Genomic DNA, 19074 nt, shown 5'->3' on the forward strand with positions numbered 1-19074 from the left:
AAGTCTTACCTGGAAGAAACCTGACAAAACGTGGCATGAAATGAAATCGGGGACACGAAGCATCACTGTTTTCTGACGAAGGACCTTAAATAAAGAAAACGACCAGCAATTCAAATACAGGAGTTTATTCATGACAAATCCCAGCCATGTTAGTCTTCTGTAGGCCAAACAACAAAGATTCCTGTGGTACCTTAGACACATAACAAATCTGTTCTGGCATGAACTCTGGCAAGCCAAAACTTCCTTACAATGATAACGTGGGCTTTCATATCTGAAAGTTTATGCCACAAGAAATATATTGGTTTTAAAAGAGGAGGTTAAACATGCAGCGCTTATTAAAACCCAACATGGAGGATATTTACGAAAAGCATGTGACCTTTCAGAGGCGTTTGTATGATATCTCAGAAGTCCACATAAAATAGAATCCTTACACAGAAGTGACAGAGTATTTAAATAACCTGAGGGTTCCATGAATCTTCAATGAGATCAATTAAATTCATCAATTTCTCCTTTAGAAATTAGACAAGTCATAAAAAAGCAAAAGCTTACTAAGACCCATGGAATGGACAGCTTGGCTAATGAATTGTAGGGATTCTTTTTTTTTTTTGTAGAAGAGCATATTTCTATATTTTGAAAATGGTTGGTTTACATAATTAGTAGCAGGTCTATTCCTGAGACATGAATGGATGCCAATGCCGCTACGATTTATAAAGTAGAGAATGATCCACGAAAAAAAAATGGCTTTGTATCATCTTTATTGAATATCGGCATCCACACCAGCTGGGTTGAACATTTTGATTATATTATATTGATTATGTTGTATTTTCCTTTTAAAGGCACAATTTGGTGTATAAATGAAGGGATAAATTATATTCTCTCTCTCAACCAAATGTACCGTGCTGAGCGGCACGGAGGTCCATCTAAACTCCTCTCTGTCTGGAGATCAGGGGGCAGGGCCACCAGCCATGTGACCATTTTCAAGAGGTTCTGGAACTCCATTCCCCCGTGTTCCCCCTGAAAAAAAGCCCTGACTGTATCCATTTTGCAAATATAGAGAAGCATTTGACAGAACTGAATGGAGTATGCATTAGCTAGTGAATGGAGCATCCTTTAGGTGGATGGATCTGATTTACAGCGCTCCTACTAGTAGGATTGCAGTGGCTGGTTTTACTACTTGACAAAAACTGCTTTGCAGCACAGGGTTGAGCCAAGGTTGTCTTACATTTCTTCTACTCTAATTAGCAAGAAGGTGAGATCTAAGAGAAATACACAAGATAATTACTCTTTAGAATAAAATAAATACGATTATGTTATGGTTAGAGACTCCTGAATCTCATTTCTAAACAGAAGAAGTGGTAAAGGGTTGTTGGGTAAAGTCAGGTTACAAAGTAACTTTAGGAAAAAATCGAGCTCTTAGGAATGAATATGCTTCACGAGATAATTAAGAAATGAAATAAAGACTTGGAGGGATTCAAAGTGAAAAGGGATTATTTATTTAAACCATTTATAAGCCACCTTTCAACCTTGCATGAACTCACCAGTAAATAAATAAACTACCATAAAATGAATTTTAAAAGTTTGTTAGGGGTTATACTCTCGAACAAAGTACAGTATGTGGGATTTTTGCAGCTGCCAATGTAAAAAAAAAAAAAATTGTGCAGATTTACAATGTGGTTTACGATGATTCTTCACAGGCAACTGACCAGAATGGGTTAGCGGAAGGAACTCTTTTCTGCTTGGATTTTGGTGAGCATTCTGCATTAGATATATATTTTTTAAAACATATAATATTTTAAGGTTTGGGAAAACCTCAGAGGAAGCCTAGCACTTGTTATCTCACTATAAGATATCTCATCTAATCCCACCTTTCAAATAAGTTACTTAATTTGTTTTTAGTAATGAAATTCATGAGGTCAGAATCCTAAGTAATTTCGATATATGGATTAAAGGGAACCCAACCAGACTTAGTAAAAGATACATAGGTATTGTCATATTTTAGAGGGCAAACAAAAATAATTATAAGCCATTCTCCCTATTTCGCTACTAACAAATACAAAGGCTTTATTCATCATGAGTAATTTGAAAGAAACGCACCCGAGCTCTAAACATACATGGGAACTGGAGCTGCAGGTTAATATTTCAAAATATTAATATTCAAAATATTAATATTAATATTTCAAAATATCCTCTGCTTAGGATTGCACTGTTAGTATCCTAAGTATGTTATAACTAGGGTTAAGGGAATGGGATATATCTGAATAGAAGATACTGTAGACTTAAATACTTTCTCACCTTTTTATAATGCTAACAGAGATTAATAAAAGCCCCCAATTCGCTATAACTCACATTCCTATTCATTTTCTACAATCTTTGTGGAGTATCATATCATCTGTACAAAATTTTATTAAAAAATTTCTCTCATTCCAACTTCCAATAAGTTATCTATCTAATTGTTTCTCTGCAAATATAATGCCATGAAAAGTCCACTGAAGTCAGTTGACTTGGTAAGGTGTCTAGACTTGCTCTGTTGAATTGGGTGGGAAAAACTGAACAGTGTGTCTAGTGAAAAAATTGAGAGATTGTGCATTTCACAATGGAAACATCCAAGCCAGACATCTAGTATCGGGCCCAGAATTAAGTATCCAAAGGAATTAGGGGAGAGAGGTGGTATGTGTGTGTGAATGAATGAGAGACAGAGAGAGAGAGAAAGACACACACACACACAAATTATAATTAAGATTCAGAACTAACTGTTGATCTCATTCAACTGTTTTATATTATTTTTGTTCTTTTTCTTCTGTACTATCTTGTTTTGTTCGTTATATTCCAATAAAGGCTGATCGAATCAAATTAAGAGTCTAGCCTGACAGCTGTGGAGATGAGTTTCATTTCAAAGCACATGGACCATACCTGTAAAATTCTCAAACCATAATACTGGGCTGACAAGATTTCGAAATTGCAGGGTTGTGCCATGCAGAAGGGTTCTGCTTCTTCCCATGACTGATGCAGAGTAAACTAGGCAAAAATATTTGCAAAGAAGCAAATATGCAAATATATTTAAGGCCAACAATTGCCACAGGCCACAGAATTTGGGAGGTTTTTTCTATCATAATATGGACTGTCCTGGTGAGGTTGCCCTCAGAAGAATTTCTTTTAAAATGCTCTATAGCCTTGAGTGCACATTAAAAACATGCTTTTTTTTCTTTACTACTATTTTAATTAAAACCATTAGGCAAAAAAGGGAGGGAGAAGAAAAAGAAAAGGCACTTAGAGTCTGTCAGGTTGCGCTGGAGAAAAATTAAGCAAAATCTCACCATAATGAATCCAAAACTTGGAGCAAGGGAACATATTTGTTAACAAAACAAAGGGAAGTGCGGACAACAGAATCCTCAAACTCGTCAGCATTACAAAAGGAAGCATTTGCTTAAAGTAAATCTTCAGAGACAAATCAACCTCCAGGAGAAAAACTATAGACCTCAGCTCAACATTTCTCTGGAAAAAAAAACTTTGTTTTTGTGAAAGCCTGAATGAAAAACAGCCCACATGATTTGCACATTTTTATTGTGCCACAATCCAAGGAATGTTTCCAGGCCACACGACAGCTTGCCAACTGTGACTGGTTACATGACACACACACAATTGATTGTATTGTACAACAGCCACACGCTCCTGTCTGCAAGCACCACAGTGGTAATGGTTTTGTCTGGCCTGATAACAATTCATTGTGCGCACCCCTTATGAGCTGTGTCACCTTATAATAATTAATTATTCTGGTTGGAGTTTCTCCACCCCCCACAGGAAAATGATGAAGAATTACAAAAGGCTGTGGCAGGTTGCTCTTTAAGGCCAAATTCTAAGAACGTTCCCATTAACAGCAAAGAAACATATCAAGGTAATGTCCTGACATACCTTTGAGTACATGTATATAGTGCAGACAGCCATACAGAAAGCTACACACCTGCTCGACGGGGCAAATATCCCCAGCCTTCCAAATGAGGACATCTAGCAATTCACCAAATTCCACCTAATTCCTCACTCGTACTCTGATTTGGAGAAAATAAAGGAACAACAGGAGTATTGCATCGAGGCTGTGTATATTCTCCATCCCATGGGGCAAATGAGACACACTCCTGCCTCTCTCCCTCAAGCATGGAGGGAGCGACAGGAATTCCCATCATTCATCCTGAGGGATGAAGAAGAGACGAAATAATCTTGGAGGCTCCTGCTGTTTCTTAGCTTCTACAGATCACAGTTCAAGCGAGAAATCACATACATGACACACATACACACTTCTCCTCAAGCAACACATAATAACGCAACACACACATACTTCTCCTCAAGCCCTCAGGGAAGTGCAAAGGGCTGGGATGCAGGATTTTGTCAGCTGCACTGAGGTTTGGAGGAAAAGCGCAAATCTCACCCTCTCTCATTTCCAAATGAGCTCTCATGTGGAAAATGGAGAGAGAGACTCTTGCTTCTCTCTCCTCCAAACTCTCCATGCTTGCCAGATAATTTTCAGTGAGAGAAGCATATTTGTGGTGAGAACACACAGAGGCTGACAAACAAGTCAAACCCACCCCCACAATATACTTCACTAGCGTAATACCTTTCTGATTAATAACTGGAGGCTCCAGGTGGGGCTTTATTGAGCCTGGCAGCCACTGCTTGCCCCTGAGAAAACAGTAACAAGAGCCCGAAGGAGCAAGCCTAAGTCTTGCACACTCCATGGTGGCAGCCAAGTGAGGCAGCATCATGACAGTTCTCCCACAGTCCCTCCTGCCTCTCAGCTTCACCATCCCTAGGAGAAGGGCAAAATGGAGGTGTACAAAGGAAAGGAGATAAATATTTTTACCCTTGTCACAGCCAGGCTGAACAAACTCAGCCACAAAGGGCCAACTTAAATGCAATTCATTCATTCTGTTTGCTGTTCTCAATGTTTGCTCTTATATCCAGAGGAGTTGGCCGTGTTAGCCTGTAGTAGCAAAATAGTAAAGAGTCCAGCAGCACCTTTAAGACTAACCAAATTTATTGCAGCATAAGCTTTTGAGAACCACAGCTCTCTTCATCTACTGGACTCTTTACAATGTTTGCTCTGACAAACATGGAAAACATGATGGGGAAATGCACATATCCAAAAATTTGAGGATCTGCAATGAACCATAGCTCTCCTGGTGCACATGCACTACAGGTTTACCTCTTCCACGTAAGGCATAAATAAACCCCATAACTAGGAGTTTATTTATTTACATCATCGATACCCTGTCTTTCTCCCCAATGGGGACCCAAAGTGGCTTAATATCATTCTCATCTCCTCCATTTTATCCTCACAACAACCCTGTGAGGTAGGTTAGGCTGAGAGCATGTGACTGGCCCAAAGTCGCCCAGCAAGGTTCCATGGCAGAGCAGGGATTCGAACCTTGGTCTCCCAGATCCTCTAACCACAACGCTACACTGGCTCTGACTAATAATATTTGTTTTCCTCACTCCACATTTCAAAAAACTCTGGTATATTTTCCCCTCATGACTTGAGGGTAACTGCATATCCAAGGCCTACAAAAGAGATGGATCTTTCATCCATGTTTCAAGATACAAATCTAAGTATACTTTCTTAAAATAGGTCCCACAGAAACCAATGAAGCTTCCTTCCAATTAAATGTGTCTAGGAACACTATTTTTATTCCAACACTGTTTACAAGAACAATAGTTTTTTTTAAAAAAAACCTCCAACTACAAGATGTATTTGATCCTTACTTTATTAACTGTCAATTCACCTCTAAATATATATTCAAACCAAATAGTTACCTATAAGATTCCAGTCGTATAGTTCTAGTATATCTTTGAACAGATATGAAGAGAACAACTCCAGCCCTCTAACACAAAAATTCTGGAAAACAAAAGACAGCCAATGTAATTGCCATACAATACTACCAAGAAATAAGCAAGAGCCCAAAATCATAACTATATTCATCGCCAGGAGTACAGCCGTTTCCCGTTCTAAAGAACAAGCTCACATCTTGTGATTCAATCCTGGGTACCAGACCGAGGCTGGCCTTAGTTCTTTAAGTTTTGAAATGGCCCCTCGTCCTCTTTTGGGTTTCCCTCCCCACCACAACTTATGAAGCATTAATTCTGCTGTCTTTTACAGTCACTTGAAGAATTAAGCAGTGGCCTTACATTAACTGCAGGTGTATCTCACTCATTGGTGGGAAGCAGTTCTTCAAGGTCTCGGGCAGATTTCTTATTCACAGTTCCAATACAAGAAATCAATGCTGGGATCTGCTGCACACGAAGGCATGCGCTCCTCCACTGAGGCCCAAATCCCTTGCATCACAGAGCTGGCTACACTCAGGCACAGTAATATTTTATCTCTTGCCCCTCGTGTTTCAGTCCAAGAACATATAATGCTCCCATTCTACTCTCTGTCACCCCACATACAAAGATATCCTTGTGACACTGCATGTGTTTGAACTGGCACAAACAGGGGAGATGCTCAAGCACTATTCCCCAGGCATGGGGTGCACATCTGAATCAGACCAAAGCAAGTCCTCTTTAAAAGCATTCGGCACATCGGGGAAGTGCTATGGCTCTGTGACAGAGCATCTTCTTTGCGTGTCGCAATGTCCCAGGTTCAATCCCCAGATAAAAGGATCAGCTAAGAGGTGACACAAAAGACTTCGCCTAATACCCCGAAGAGCCGCTGCCAGTCACAGCAGACAATGATGACCTTGATAGACCAATGGCTTGACTCGAGTCTAAGGCAGCTTCATGCATATCATGAAGAAATATCCTTACGAAAAGCCTAAACTCAGACTGGAGGTAAAAATTATGAGTTCAGGACTAGGCTGTAACTTATAGTATGCCAACAGCCTTTCACCAGAATAAGCAGAAAGGATGATATGTGTGGGGGGGGAAGTCCTCTCTCGTATTTCTCCTAGTCCGGTGTGTCCTAGCTAAAGGCTGATAAATTACCACGGGTACTGTAACAAGACACTTTCTGAGACACAAATCAGTAAATCACAAATTGGGGATTATTGTCCTTTAGAACAAGCAAGGAGGAAAAGTCATAAAAATCTATGCACTGGTTTAGAAAGGAACTATTCCAATTAAACTGTATATTCTCCAACTAGATGTGACAAGACTAAAACGCAAAACAATGTAACTCTGGGTGATTACAGTCAAATATATTTATTTCCCTGTAATATTTCTCCATGTATACATAATATACACACACTCAGTCACAGCCCAGTAAGACAGATGGACACTAATGCATAGTAAAGCCATTTAAGGTGCTGCAGCCTGGAATCTACTGGGAAAGGAGATCAATGGCAGAGCCTATGATGTAGCTATGTAAGGAACAGCCATATACTGAATCAAACCATTGGTCTCCATAAGCCAGGGCTCCCCAACCTATTTGAGCCTGCAGGCACCTTGAAATTCTGACACAGGGTGGTGTGCCCAGGCGCAAAATGGCTGCCTCAGGTGATGCCAACCACAAAATGGCTGCCTCAGGAAGTGAAGCCACACACAGAGGAACCCCAAGTGCAGGGGAGAAGAGGTATAATTTAAAATATGCATCAGAGAAGAGGAATAAGGTAGAATAAAGCCAACGCTGTGGTGGCAGCTGCTGCTGAAACAATGTTGTTTTAATCAAAATCTCCAATGGCCAATTGGAAGTATCACTAGGCAAGAGCCCCATGTGACCTCACTCACTTTCTAAAAACACTAGGTGGACACCAAGAAAGTTATCAGTGGGCACCATGGCACTAGGCCATTATCACTTCTGCAGCTACTATCCAACGGCTCAGGATTAAGTTAATATTTCGTAGCAAATGCAACATTCCCAATCAAATGTTAGGGTTAAATGTACTAAATGGGGACGAGGTACAGCGATGAATGGGGGGCTGGTTAACCTTTCCCCACTCATCACAACTTAAGCTCTCCCCTTACATTCTTCTCGCCTAAGATACACAACTGGGGACCTGGGAGAAAGTGGCACAGGTCTAAATCCAGGAAGGATTTGGTGGTGGCCGGTGGGGGGGGGGGAGGGAATGATATCTACAAGCCAGTTACTAGCATACCTGATGCTCTAGTGAGTCATATTTCTTCAAGGAGTAATTAACTTGGGGAGTTCACTGTCACAGTATGTAGAGAAAGCTACTAGTTCAGTTGACTTTAAAATCAAAGTTGACAAATTAAGGGAGAACAGGTCTATTGACGGCTACTATGTGCACAATGATTCAGTGGAACCTCCATCTTCCGAGGCAGCAATAATCTGCATACCAGTGCTGTGGGGCAGTAACAGAAGGAGGCATGGTGCTCTGTTTTTAGGCCTTCCAGAGGCATCTGGTTGGCCGCAGGGTGGAACAGGAGGCCAGACTAGATGGGCCATCCGTCTGCCCCCCCACAAACGTCTGCTCCAATGAGGAGAATGCCCAACAGCAGTCTAGAGGAAGTCAGAACCAGCAGGAATTTCTCCTCCTGTTTCTTATTCACGTCACACTCCAGCCCATTTGAGAGAAATCTTGCATCTCTCCCCCGCCCCACTTCAGCCCTTTGTACAAGGCAGTGGATGTGGCGAGTGGGTTGGTGGTGAACACAAAGGAATCTGCTTAGCAAACCAAGCCAATTTTTGGGCACCCCTGGGTGCACCTCCTCCTGTCAGCCATTTTTCCTTACACACACACTGCCTATTAAACAGCAAACGCAAGTGTGGAAATGTCACAGGTTGGATCCCACAGATCAGTTCAGCCAGTGGTGGGCCTCTTCTCCTCCCCAATGGAGGAGGCTCTTGTGTCAGTGGAAGGCTCCTTGCATTAGAGGGAAGGGCCACTGCTAGCGGAACTGAGCTCAAGGTACAGCCCTATAAAGCCCTATTCGGGCCCCTGCCGGCCGAATAGAACGGAGCCCGCCCTATCAGAACATCCACCTCCAAGGAAATTTCAAATGCTTAGCTATCTTTAATGACGGTGGAAATGGTTTAATCTGAATTATTTTAGTGCTGCTTTGTATATTGTATTTTTAAATATTTATATTGCATTTATTGTGTTTTAACCGAAATTTTAATGTGTATAAATGTAATCTGCCCTGAGCCTGACAATGTGGGGAGGGCGGAATAGAAATCGAAATAAATGTTTCCCACCAACTGTGTAGTTCCATTCTCAAGCAGAGGCTGGAAATCTACCTCAGGGGGAGCCATCTCCAATACGACAGCTGAGCTGCGCTGAGGCCTAGCGGCAGAACAGGCACAGGGCTGGATTGGGCAAAAGGACCCTGTGAGGTCCATGTGAGGTTTTCCTGGGTCTCTCCCCTTCTCCAGCAGCCAGCTCCGATTCCAGGAAACCCGTGTGGAGTAACAGGGCCAAGCTACACATGACGAATGACACTTGAACGGCAAGTGGATTGAGTGGAGGGCAAGTGAACAGGGAGAAATACACTTGCTGTTCAAGTGTCATTCGTCATGTGTAGCTTGGCCCACAGACACACCGACTGAGAAGGGGGGGAAAGCGCTACCTTCTGCCTCTTCCGTTAGCGGAACTCCACTCATGCATAAGAGACAGAAAGGAGTGATTTTCACCCCTCCCCCTCCCAATGGCAGCCTCCCAACCAGCATGGCTGTTTCTCCAGGTGGTCCAGAAACTCCAGGAAAGTTCCCAGAATGGTTGCTGGGAACCATGGTGGGAAGACAAACAGCTGTCTGTGCTTACTGCTGACCAATCAAGGAATCCAACCACAAGAAGGTCTGCCCTTTGATTTTGTGTTTTCTTGCTGTTTCATAAGATTTTGCTCTTCCGAGTTCACATTCTGTTTCTAGTACAGAATAAACTTAGTAACATGCTGTGAGGGTGGGGGTGGGGGGTAGCTCTGCCTATTTTTTATTCTTCAGAAGAACCTCTCACTTAAGAAAAGGTTGGTGACTCCCAAGGTCCGTGATATATTTTATTCCACTTTTCCTCCAAGGAGATCAGGGTCACATACATAGATCTTCCTTCCCATTTTTATTCTCACAGCAACCTTGTGAGGTAGGACAGACCGAGAGAAAGTGCCTGGCCAAGGCCACCCAACAAGCTTCCACGGCAGAGCGAGGCTTGGAACTTGGGTCTCCCAGATCCTAGTCTGGCACTCAAAGCACTACACCATACCGGAAATGCAGTGGAATTAACAAGCAACTGAAACTCAAGGCCGGCCCTCATGAGGGTATTCGCTTAGCTTGCATTACTCTGTCCTGTATTATATTTTCATATTGGCATTGCAAGACCGTACACTTTTTAATCACAACTCTCATCCAGCCACTCAATATGAGTGGAATTATGCATGGGACCGAGTCTAAAATATCAGAATGCCGCACAACATGAACAGATGTCTTGAATAATCTTTCCCATAACTTACTTCAGGCATCATCTCCTCAATGAAATGAATTGTATAATCGATGTTAAACCTGATGACTTTACACAGAGGAATCTGGAGAAGGAAAACAGAAACAGCATAGAACAGAGGTTCAGTTTTAAGGGAGATGCACTTAGCACCCTCACGGTATGTTCTACTGTCTTCTGATACATTATCAAAGAGATTTAATTTTTTTTGAAAAACAATTGTGGCTACTAGTTGGTGAAATAGAGATAATGAACACAAAACATAAGCAAATGCTGCCCTCTACTGGAGACCGAAGGCACAATTTGCAGCAATAGAGGTGCTTACAAAAACCATACTTCAGGCGGAAGAGGTTGTGTGTGTCTCATAAGACTCCATGCAATTGTTCAGCATAGCATCTCTGTTATTGACAATGGGGAACGATATGCTTGGATGCTTATTACCATCATCCTAATCAATAATCAATTTTAAAGTTTTCAGAGTATATCACATATATGATGCTTATCATGGTCCATTACAAATAAATAAATAAATATTGTTATCCCAATATCAACTAATCTGCCAAAGGACCACCATCTGCTGCAGAAGATTATGGATCATGCTTGTTGCCATGAGTTTATGCAGCAGTGGGAAAGCTCAACAGGAAACTGAGACTGTGATCTAGAACATTCTCCTCATGCAGGGGAAGTTATAAGTGGTAGATGAGATGTCATTCAGGGAAATTTATCCACACTGACTTTCTTCTTGAGAAACCCCCTGGTAAGTTTCTCAGGATTCCCAAATCGAAAGCTAAGTACTATTACAATCTCTGCAAAGTGTTATCAAAGTATTTACTTGATTGTTAAATGGCTATTCCTTCTTTTTCCCCAAGCAGTTCATGGCAGTGTGCATTGCATCATATGGACCTTCCCCCTAATTATCTTCCTAAATACCCTGTGAGACAGCAACTGGCTGAAGGTCAACCAACAGTTATTTGAATTTGGGTCTCTACAGGCCTCAACTGACACCTGGACTGTCTACTGTACACTGACTGTCTAAAGAAGAGGAGATACCTTGTGTGAGGAAGAAATGGTCAGAGCCCTAAGGAATTATGAGGGGAGGAGGGAGCAGTGAAATAGGGGATGGGTACCAGACATTTCTGTGCTATAAATTTAAAAAGAAGAACGTTGAGCAGGGCCAGTGTAGTTGGCAGAAAATCCCATACACATTTAAAACAGAAAACTTGCTTACATTGGTGAGCGGAGCATGAGCAAACATGGAGAAGCCCTCAAAGATGTATTCGTGGTCATCATACTCTATGACAGTTGGCCTGTCTGTCTAAAGAAACAAGATCAAAAGTTGGAGCATTCTCTCCCGGGGCTTCAAAAGAAAAGTAAGATAAGTCCACTGGCTACTGCTGTTCCATTCAGTACTTACCAAGAAGTTTGTAGGAGGCGACACCGTAATGCGGTAGTGGTACAACCTTCCAGCATTGTTGGTCATTGGCCGACAGGGTTTAATTGGCTTTTATGGAAAATAACGACAACAATATTAATGATGATGGAACAGTGCAGATAGCCAGGGCTAACGCCAATAACAGGAGACTGAGAGAATGGCCATCTAAAAAGCATCTTATAAGAGTAGTACAATTAAAAAAGGAAACAAGCAGTAATATATAATAATAATAAAGGTTGTAAAGTAGCCTGCACAACTTCAATATGCCGCTGGCAGGAAGCCATTTTTAAATGTTCTCCCCCATACACCCTCCAAGTAAAAAAAAACTAGCAGATCAAAAAGAAAAGGTTCTATAACAACAACAACAACAACAACATTCAATTTCTATACTGCCCTTCAAGATGACTTAACACCCACTCAGAGGGGTTTACAAAGTATGTCATTATTATCCCCACAACAAAACACCCTGTGAGGTGGGTGGGGCTGAGAGAGCTAGAAGCTGTGACTGTCCCAAGGTCACCCAGCTGGCTTCAAGAGGAGGAGTGGGGGAATCAAACCCGGTTCTCCAGATTAGAATCCCGCACTCTTAACCACAACCCCAAACTGGCTCTCAGGGAGTTCTGCTCCCCGCTTTGTCATCACTCTTCATGTAAGACAAGGAGGCATTCAAAAAATGTGATCTGCCCAACGGCAGACTAAAATGGTACCATTCATACTACTGCCTCAGGACTCTACAACTCATTCAACTGCATGGAACACTGGGCCTAGGTTCTTGAAGGAGGGAAGAAATGCTGCCAAAATTTCACCCCCCACCCCTCACACTATTCTTTCAAACACCTGCAAGGCTCTTAAGATAAAAACAAGCTCAATCCCTCCTCCTTGCAGCTCATACATCTACCTATATAGAACAGCACAAGGCTGCATGCTTCAGCATCTGTCTTGGAGAGAGAAGTTTGCTCTTGGAAAACAGAGGCCTTGGACTGGACTCCGCAACGAGCAAGATCTTGCGTAACACCCAGTGCTTTCCAACCCATATATTACAGAATCCAGAAACTGGCTGCCCAAGGTACTTAAGACAGACAGATCTAAGGATCTAAATAAAGAACTAAGGAGAAGAGAAGCCTTTTGGACCTTTGAGTTGAATTGTTTAGGGCCATTAGGGCTCAATTCAGGTATTGATTACTCGGGCTTTGTTTGAATTGTTTGCACATGCTAATGGGATAAGGACTATATGGTTATTGTGACTGAGGAGTTGGGGAGCTTTAAGATTTCATAGCATAGGATCCTTAAATACTCTGTAATTAGGATACTTGTTAACAGCTGTTGACCAAGCAGGGAACTTTTGTCAAGCTGTAAAGGAGTGAGTATCTTGGGGGGCAAGAATGCAATAGTTTATGAGAATTTAGAGATTGCCATATCATGTATGTGATTTTTTGCAGTTAATTCCCGTGATCAAGAAACTTTGAAACAGGAGGATACCCGGAATCCTGTTGGGAAAATTACTGGCTATTCACGTCTTTGGCAACATATCACCATCATCATATGGACTCTTTTCATATTCATGACCAGGAGTCACAGTGTATTTTAAAGCTCCGGTCTGGACTTCTTTAGCAATTACAATAGGAATCATTGTGTAGGCTCCAGTGTATTGTGAGGAGCCAATTATTTTGTTCAGCTCCTTTGTTCCTTTTTGGAAATATTTTTTGTTATATAATTATTGACGCCTAATTTCTTAGGCAGATAAATGGTGTATAAGTTGTGAACTTGCGCTATTGGTTCAATATACGGGGACGTTGGTCTGTTTTTTCTTGTCATACCCATATCAGCCCTTTGCTGGTTGCAAGATCTTGCATCAGCAGAAATGCAACTGGGGATTCAGTTTCGTTTTCTTGGCCATGTCGGACGCTCCTCTCCGCAGGTCCGAGAGGAAGCGCCCGAGCAGCCTGACCGGGCAGCTGATCTGCGAAGATTAGCCCCCAGGACTCCCAGTGAGGGAGGCAGGGTCCGGGACGCGGCGGGAAGAGCCCCCTGAAATCGATGCAGGGGGGGTAAGTTGCCCGTTTGTCCCTATGGAGGCCGGCAGACGTGCGCGGCACCTCGAATGCTGCCGGGCCATGGAAAACGGCAAAGAGCAGAACTAGGCGGAAGCCTGTAAGTAAGCGAATCCCTTCTGTTATTACAAGCGCACGCGAAGGAGTGGTGGGATCTGAAGCTAAGAAGGCTCGTTCTTCCCCCTCGCTGAGTTTCAGAATTTGGTCGGCGGTCCCCCCCCCTAAAATGGCAGCGAAAAAGCAGAGTCCCGCTTTGGGCAAGTCAATCTCGGCTGCCCTGCAGGGGAAAGGAGAGTCGCTCGAGGACTTGGTGAAGAGGTCGGTTATCGAAGCCATAAAGCCCTTTGTTGACAAGCTGAATGAAACAGATCAAAGGGTGGGCTTAATTGAGAGCGAAGTGAAAACCATTAAGGAAGCAGCGGGGGGGGGGGGGGCAGAGAAGTCTGCTCGAGAAAATGCGTCACTCGTGAAGGCAACGAATAAAGAGTTAAAGCTGGTGGAGAACCAGCTGATTGGGCTACAAGTGGAACGAACACAGACAATTTTGCGTCTCCAGAATGTGAAAGAGGAGGAAAATGAGGATTTATGGGGTCTGGCCTCGGAACTATTGGCGACACCCGCGAGGGCAACTAAAGAAGAGGTAAAAAGTGCCATTTTGGAAGTCCGTCGGGCTTCTTCAAAATATGCAACGAAGCGTCAGCTGCCTCGCGAGATCATCATCGATTTTTCATCTAAGAGGATCCAAGACACTATCCTATACAACTCATACAATGCGGATCTGGACTTTCTGGGTAATAAAGTTAAGATACTGAAGGACGTCCCATTTTTAGTTCGGAAAAGAAGATTTAAGTATAAAAAGCTTGCAGCTCTTCTGAGGGAACGTGGAATAAAGTATAAATGGCTATTTCCGGAACGTATCTGGTTTAGTTACAAAGATCAAGCTTACAAGATAATATCAGAAGATCAACTAAGGGATTTTGAGGACAAAAATCAAGAATTTCAGCAAGACACCAAGCAAGAAGAAAAGGATTTGAAGTCTGAAGTGGGGGGGGGGGAGGGAACGAGCACTGCGGTTGCAGTTGCTCAGAGAGAACTGTGTCCGAGGCCCAGGGCGGGGAGGAAGACTTAATTTGGATTGTAATCTGTATTTTGCAAGGTCAACCACTCCATCAATATCTTACAAAGTTTTAATTTTTTAATAATGGCAGTATGAAGGGAAAGCATTATTTGTAGTGTAGTGTTGTTATATGTTGCTGGTTTTTTTTCTTTCCTTCCCCTGCCCCCCTTCTTTCCCTCTGTATTGTTAGTTAATGTAGGTAATAAAAAAATAAAAATTAAAAAAAAGCAGAAATACAACTGGGGAATACAATAAATCTTTGTGCAAAAAGCTACCATGGTCTTTTTCTTGTGTTTCTGCTTGCACAAGAGCTCTAGCACAAGTGGAAGTTTTGCACGGGATCCAACCCCTAATCTACACGGACAGGAGAATCAGGCAGTGAAGACCTGAGTGGTAAAATGTCCTGTACCAGTTTAAATTGTAGGGGTGAAGAGCCACATGCTTGATGCTCCACAGGTAAAAACATGCAAATTTGAAGTAGTACAACAGGGACAAAGCTTCCTAGCCTTCTGCAAGTGGTGCTTGTTTTCTGCTTGCAGGGAACTATTCATCCTAGAGGAACATCATTTCAAATCCCACCTCCAAAAGAACAAGAACCTCCTACTAAGGGTTGTTAGATGCCTCTTATTTTAAGCGGCATACACTCCTCCAGACACACTGGTGTGTATCCCAGAATCCATGACCCTTCCAAAGAAAATACTCTTTTCTTTACTTGTCTTGCTGCAGCCCACTAAAACTTTGTTCAGGAACAGCCTAGGGGGCAAAGCGTGAACCGATGGGGGGAGATCAGCAGTAATCATCGCTCTCTCTTCCAAAGACTGTGGAATTGCACCTTTGGATACATGCCAACCATTCTCTCATATTCTTGCTTCCACAAGAGACATAATGGAAGCATCACTCATCTGTAGATTCTTTGTCACTTATAATGTGCAAACCTAGTTACCTCTTCCCCAGGATAGATTCCATGTCTTATCCCAGTTCGTCTGGCTTTAGCACTGCATTTGCACAGAGGTCCATCATTCATCTGTCAGGGGGGAAAAACAGCATATCGAATTGAACAATTGAGACAATTCTTTTTCCAGGTCAAGATAACAACCCCCCAAATCCAACTAATTCAGAAGGAGTACTGCATGTTTGAATGCTCTCCCATGCCGAAAATCTCCTTTTGTGAAAAGGAAGCAAAGTTCTAGCTGAGCTTACTTGAGATTCAAGGAATTTTTGACACAGGTGGGCATTTAAACTTAATTACTGCTCTTCATTAGAACAGTAAGAGATCTAATGAATTCCATTTGATCTAAGTTCCTGACCTTTGCAACATTATCAACACCAAGATCACATATCTAGTATTTGCAAAGCCTGGTTTGGACACATACGTGGACTGCATTCAGATGACACGTTAAACCATGGTTTAATGAAAATCCAGTTTAGGGTGACAGCTGACTGCTGGCCATCCCACCAACTCCCATCTGTTTAGCGGGAGGGGCACAGACCAGGATTCTTAACTAGAGTTGCATCCTGCCCTGTAATAATTCTAGTTAGACATCACATCTCAAATGCAGGAACTGTTGCTTAATCCAGGCTTTTTAGTAGTGCTGCCCGCCAGCTGCAGAGTGTTGGTACTTCTTAGCAAATTCTGGTTAGTTAATCACTGGCTGCACCGACACAATAAACTGCAATTTCAACAAACTGTGGTTGATTGTGACATCTGACATTTTTTGGCTCTAGTTATCTCAATAACTGAATTCCAAATTAAGCAAAAGCAGTAAGCTTAATATGAATAACACTGGAATTTCTTGGCGGTGTTGATCCAATGAAATAAAAAACACAGAGGGAAGAAATGCAGTTTATCGGATTCTGACTGCAAATAAATGTTGCCTTCAGGTGAACTAAGGCAGCAATCCCATCAGGTCGCTCCTCAGAGGATGATCAACATCTCATTGAAGATGTCTGTGGCAGGCAGAAGAGGATACAGATTCACAGATATGATCAGAGTCGTTTACAACTTGAGAAACAGGTCTGAGAGTAATCAACTTGTCCTTTTTAGTTACTAAAAAACTAGTCCAATCCTTTTCTGTGGCACTGAATGCCACAAACTTATTAGGCACTGAGTGTAAAATCCTTTGGGAAGCGATCTGTTCTGACCTAATAGTCGATATGACTGGGAAATCTCTAACTTTCGTTGTCATGAAAAACCTCTTTCTCTATGCAATTGATCATTTTATAAACATCAATCGTGTCACGCTCCCCCCTTGAGGCAATAGTTTCAGGTGGGACTGCAGTAGAAGAGCGAGATTTGGATCCAGTAGCACCTTAAAGACCAACTAATTTTCCAGGATATGAGCTTTCAAGAGCATGCCCAGGAAATCTAGTTGGTCTTTGAGGTGCTACTGGGCCTGAATCTTGCTCCCCTCGTGGCAACAGTTTTTTCTGCTAAACTAAGAAGTTCCGTTCTAACTTATCCTTTCTGAATAAGGAACATGCTCCAACCCAGCATAACTTTCAAGAGTTAGATGCAAAGTTTGCTTTTAGCACAGAAGCCAGGTTGCTTTTTGCATCATACTATTTATTTGGTGTTGAGTTTTTAAAAGGCTCGCTAGGAAATCATAGCCCATAGGCATTTCTTAGACTGGCAACCTGTGAAGACATTATCCTAAACTTCCACACTTAAAAGAAATGAACGTATTCAGGAAGGTAATCGAGAGCCTATGCCTGGAAAATACAGCAGAGTTGAGAGTTAATTATCATATATGATGTAAATAAGCTTTTGACTTGCAAATGAGGGCCGTCTCACCCTGCACGAATCTGGGCGCCGATGCTGTTCTTCACACCAGGAGTGAAGTGAGGTCCACTCCGTGGTACCCAGTTTCAGGGCTTTTTCAGTGGTTGCCCTGGTCCTTCTGAATGGGGTGCCAATAAAGAGCGAGGAGCATTTCCTCCTCATCCACGTTTAAGAGAGCTTGCGAAATAATTGAGAGGGGACGACTTGGCCCAAAATCACAAGCTCAGTGGGGACTTGAACTCGGGTCTTCCTAGTCTGAGTCTGACCCTCTTTCCTCTCCATCAGCCTGTAAGTCACACGACCTTCAGAGAAGGACTTAAAAAAACCAAATGCTTCAGCCTTTCCACACACAGAATATGCTTAGTGACAACTAGGCTTAAGTCCTGCTGAAGGTAACTAGGTAACTTCATCACGAGTGCAGCTATCTGAAGGACCACTGAAGCCCACCTTCAACAGGACTTGGCCATGACCAGATACAGAGAGATACAGCAAGGATCCAAAGCCCAAACCAGGTTGCACAACCTGTGGACTGCATTCAGCCAAGTCCTCTCTACCCAACAAATATGGTGACCAGCTAGCGAGGTATCTTACTACTGCTTTCCAGCCAGGGCAAAAACAAAAGGGCTGTCGAGTATCCGGCAGACGATCTGTGGCTTTGCGTCCAGTTTACTGGGTCTGCAGCTAGGCAGGCCTAGTGTAAACATTGCTGCTCCCTTTTGGAACGCAGTACCTGTCCAGGGTCGTTGTACCAAAGTTCTTCATGGAGACGATCCGGGTGAGCCTTCTTGCGCTTGATTTCAGCGATGACGTCAAAAACCTCGGAATCCGAACTGCTGGAACAGCTGTCATCATCCGAGTCACAATCAGAATCGCTGGAAGTTCCTAAGCCCCCCAAAGCCAACAAAATGTTACTTAGGGAAAAGGCCTTATAGCCAAAATATATAATATCATATTACTAACTGAAAAATCAAGGATTTCCAAACAAAATGGCAGCAAGACGGTAATGAGCTTTTTACAAGAAAACAATGGAATCAGATTCGGTCATCTAAACTGTTTAATACTCGGGAAATCATTACGAAACTACAAACATATAAAATAATCACAAGATGGTATCACACCCCAAAGAAACTATCCGCAATAATCCCAACTTATCCACCACTCTGTTGGAGGAATTGCTGGCAAATCGGTACGTATGCTCATTGCTGGTGGCTATGTCCACTAATAAGCAAATATTGGGAAGATATCATGCAACATATTTTCATAATAACCAACTATAAGATCCCATTTACCCCACAATTAGTCTTTTTAGATATATGGCAAACCAT

General features: G+C 42.5%; 1 protein-coding gene across 1 annotated transcript in view; it reads right to left on the minus strand.

The window, feature by feature from the left end:
- DROSHA (drosha ribonuclease III) overlaps window positions 1-19074 on the minus strand; it is a 125864-nt gene that overhangs the window by 88282 nt on the left and 18508 nt on the right. The window contains exons 6-12 of the mRNA XM_054984877.1: window positions 18480-18631; window positions 15914-15994; window positions 11785-11871; window positions 11599-11685; window positions 10387-10458; window positions 5803-5884; window positions 10-84 (exon numbers count right to left, since the gene is read on the minus strand). Of these exons, the coding sequence (XP_054840852.1) occupies window positions 10-84; window positions 5803-5884; window positions 10387-10458; window positions 11599-11685; window positions 11785-11871; window positions 15914-15994; window positions 18480-18631 (636 nt within the window). The remainder of the gene's footprint in view (window positions 1-9; window positions 85-5802; window positions 5885-10386; window positions 10459-11598; window positions 11686-11784; window positions 11872-15913; window positions 15995-18479; window positions 18632-19074) is intronic.

The sequence above is a fragment of the Eublepharis macularius genome, chromosome 7 (genome assembly GCF_028583425.1).
Source record: "Eublepharis macularius isolate TG4126 chromosome 7, MPM_Emac_v1.0, whole genome shotgun sequence".
In the NCBI taxonomy this organism is placed as follows: Eukaryota; Metazoa; Chordata; class Lepidosauria; order Squamata; family Eublepharidae; genus Eublepharis; species Eublepharis macularius.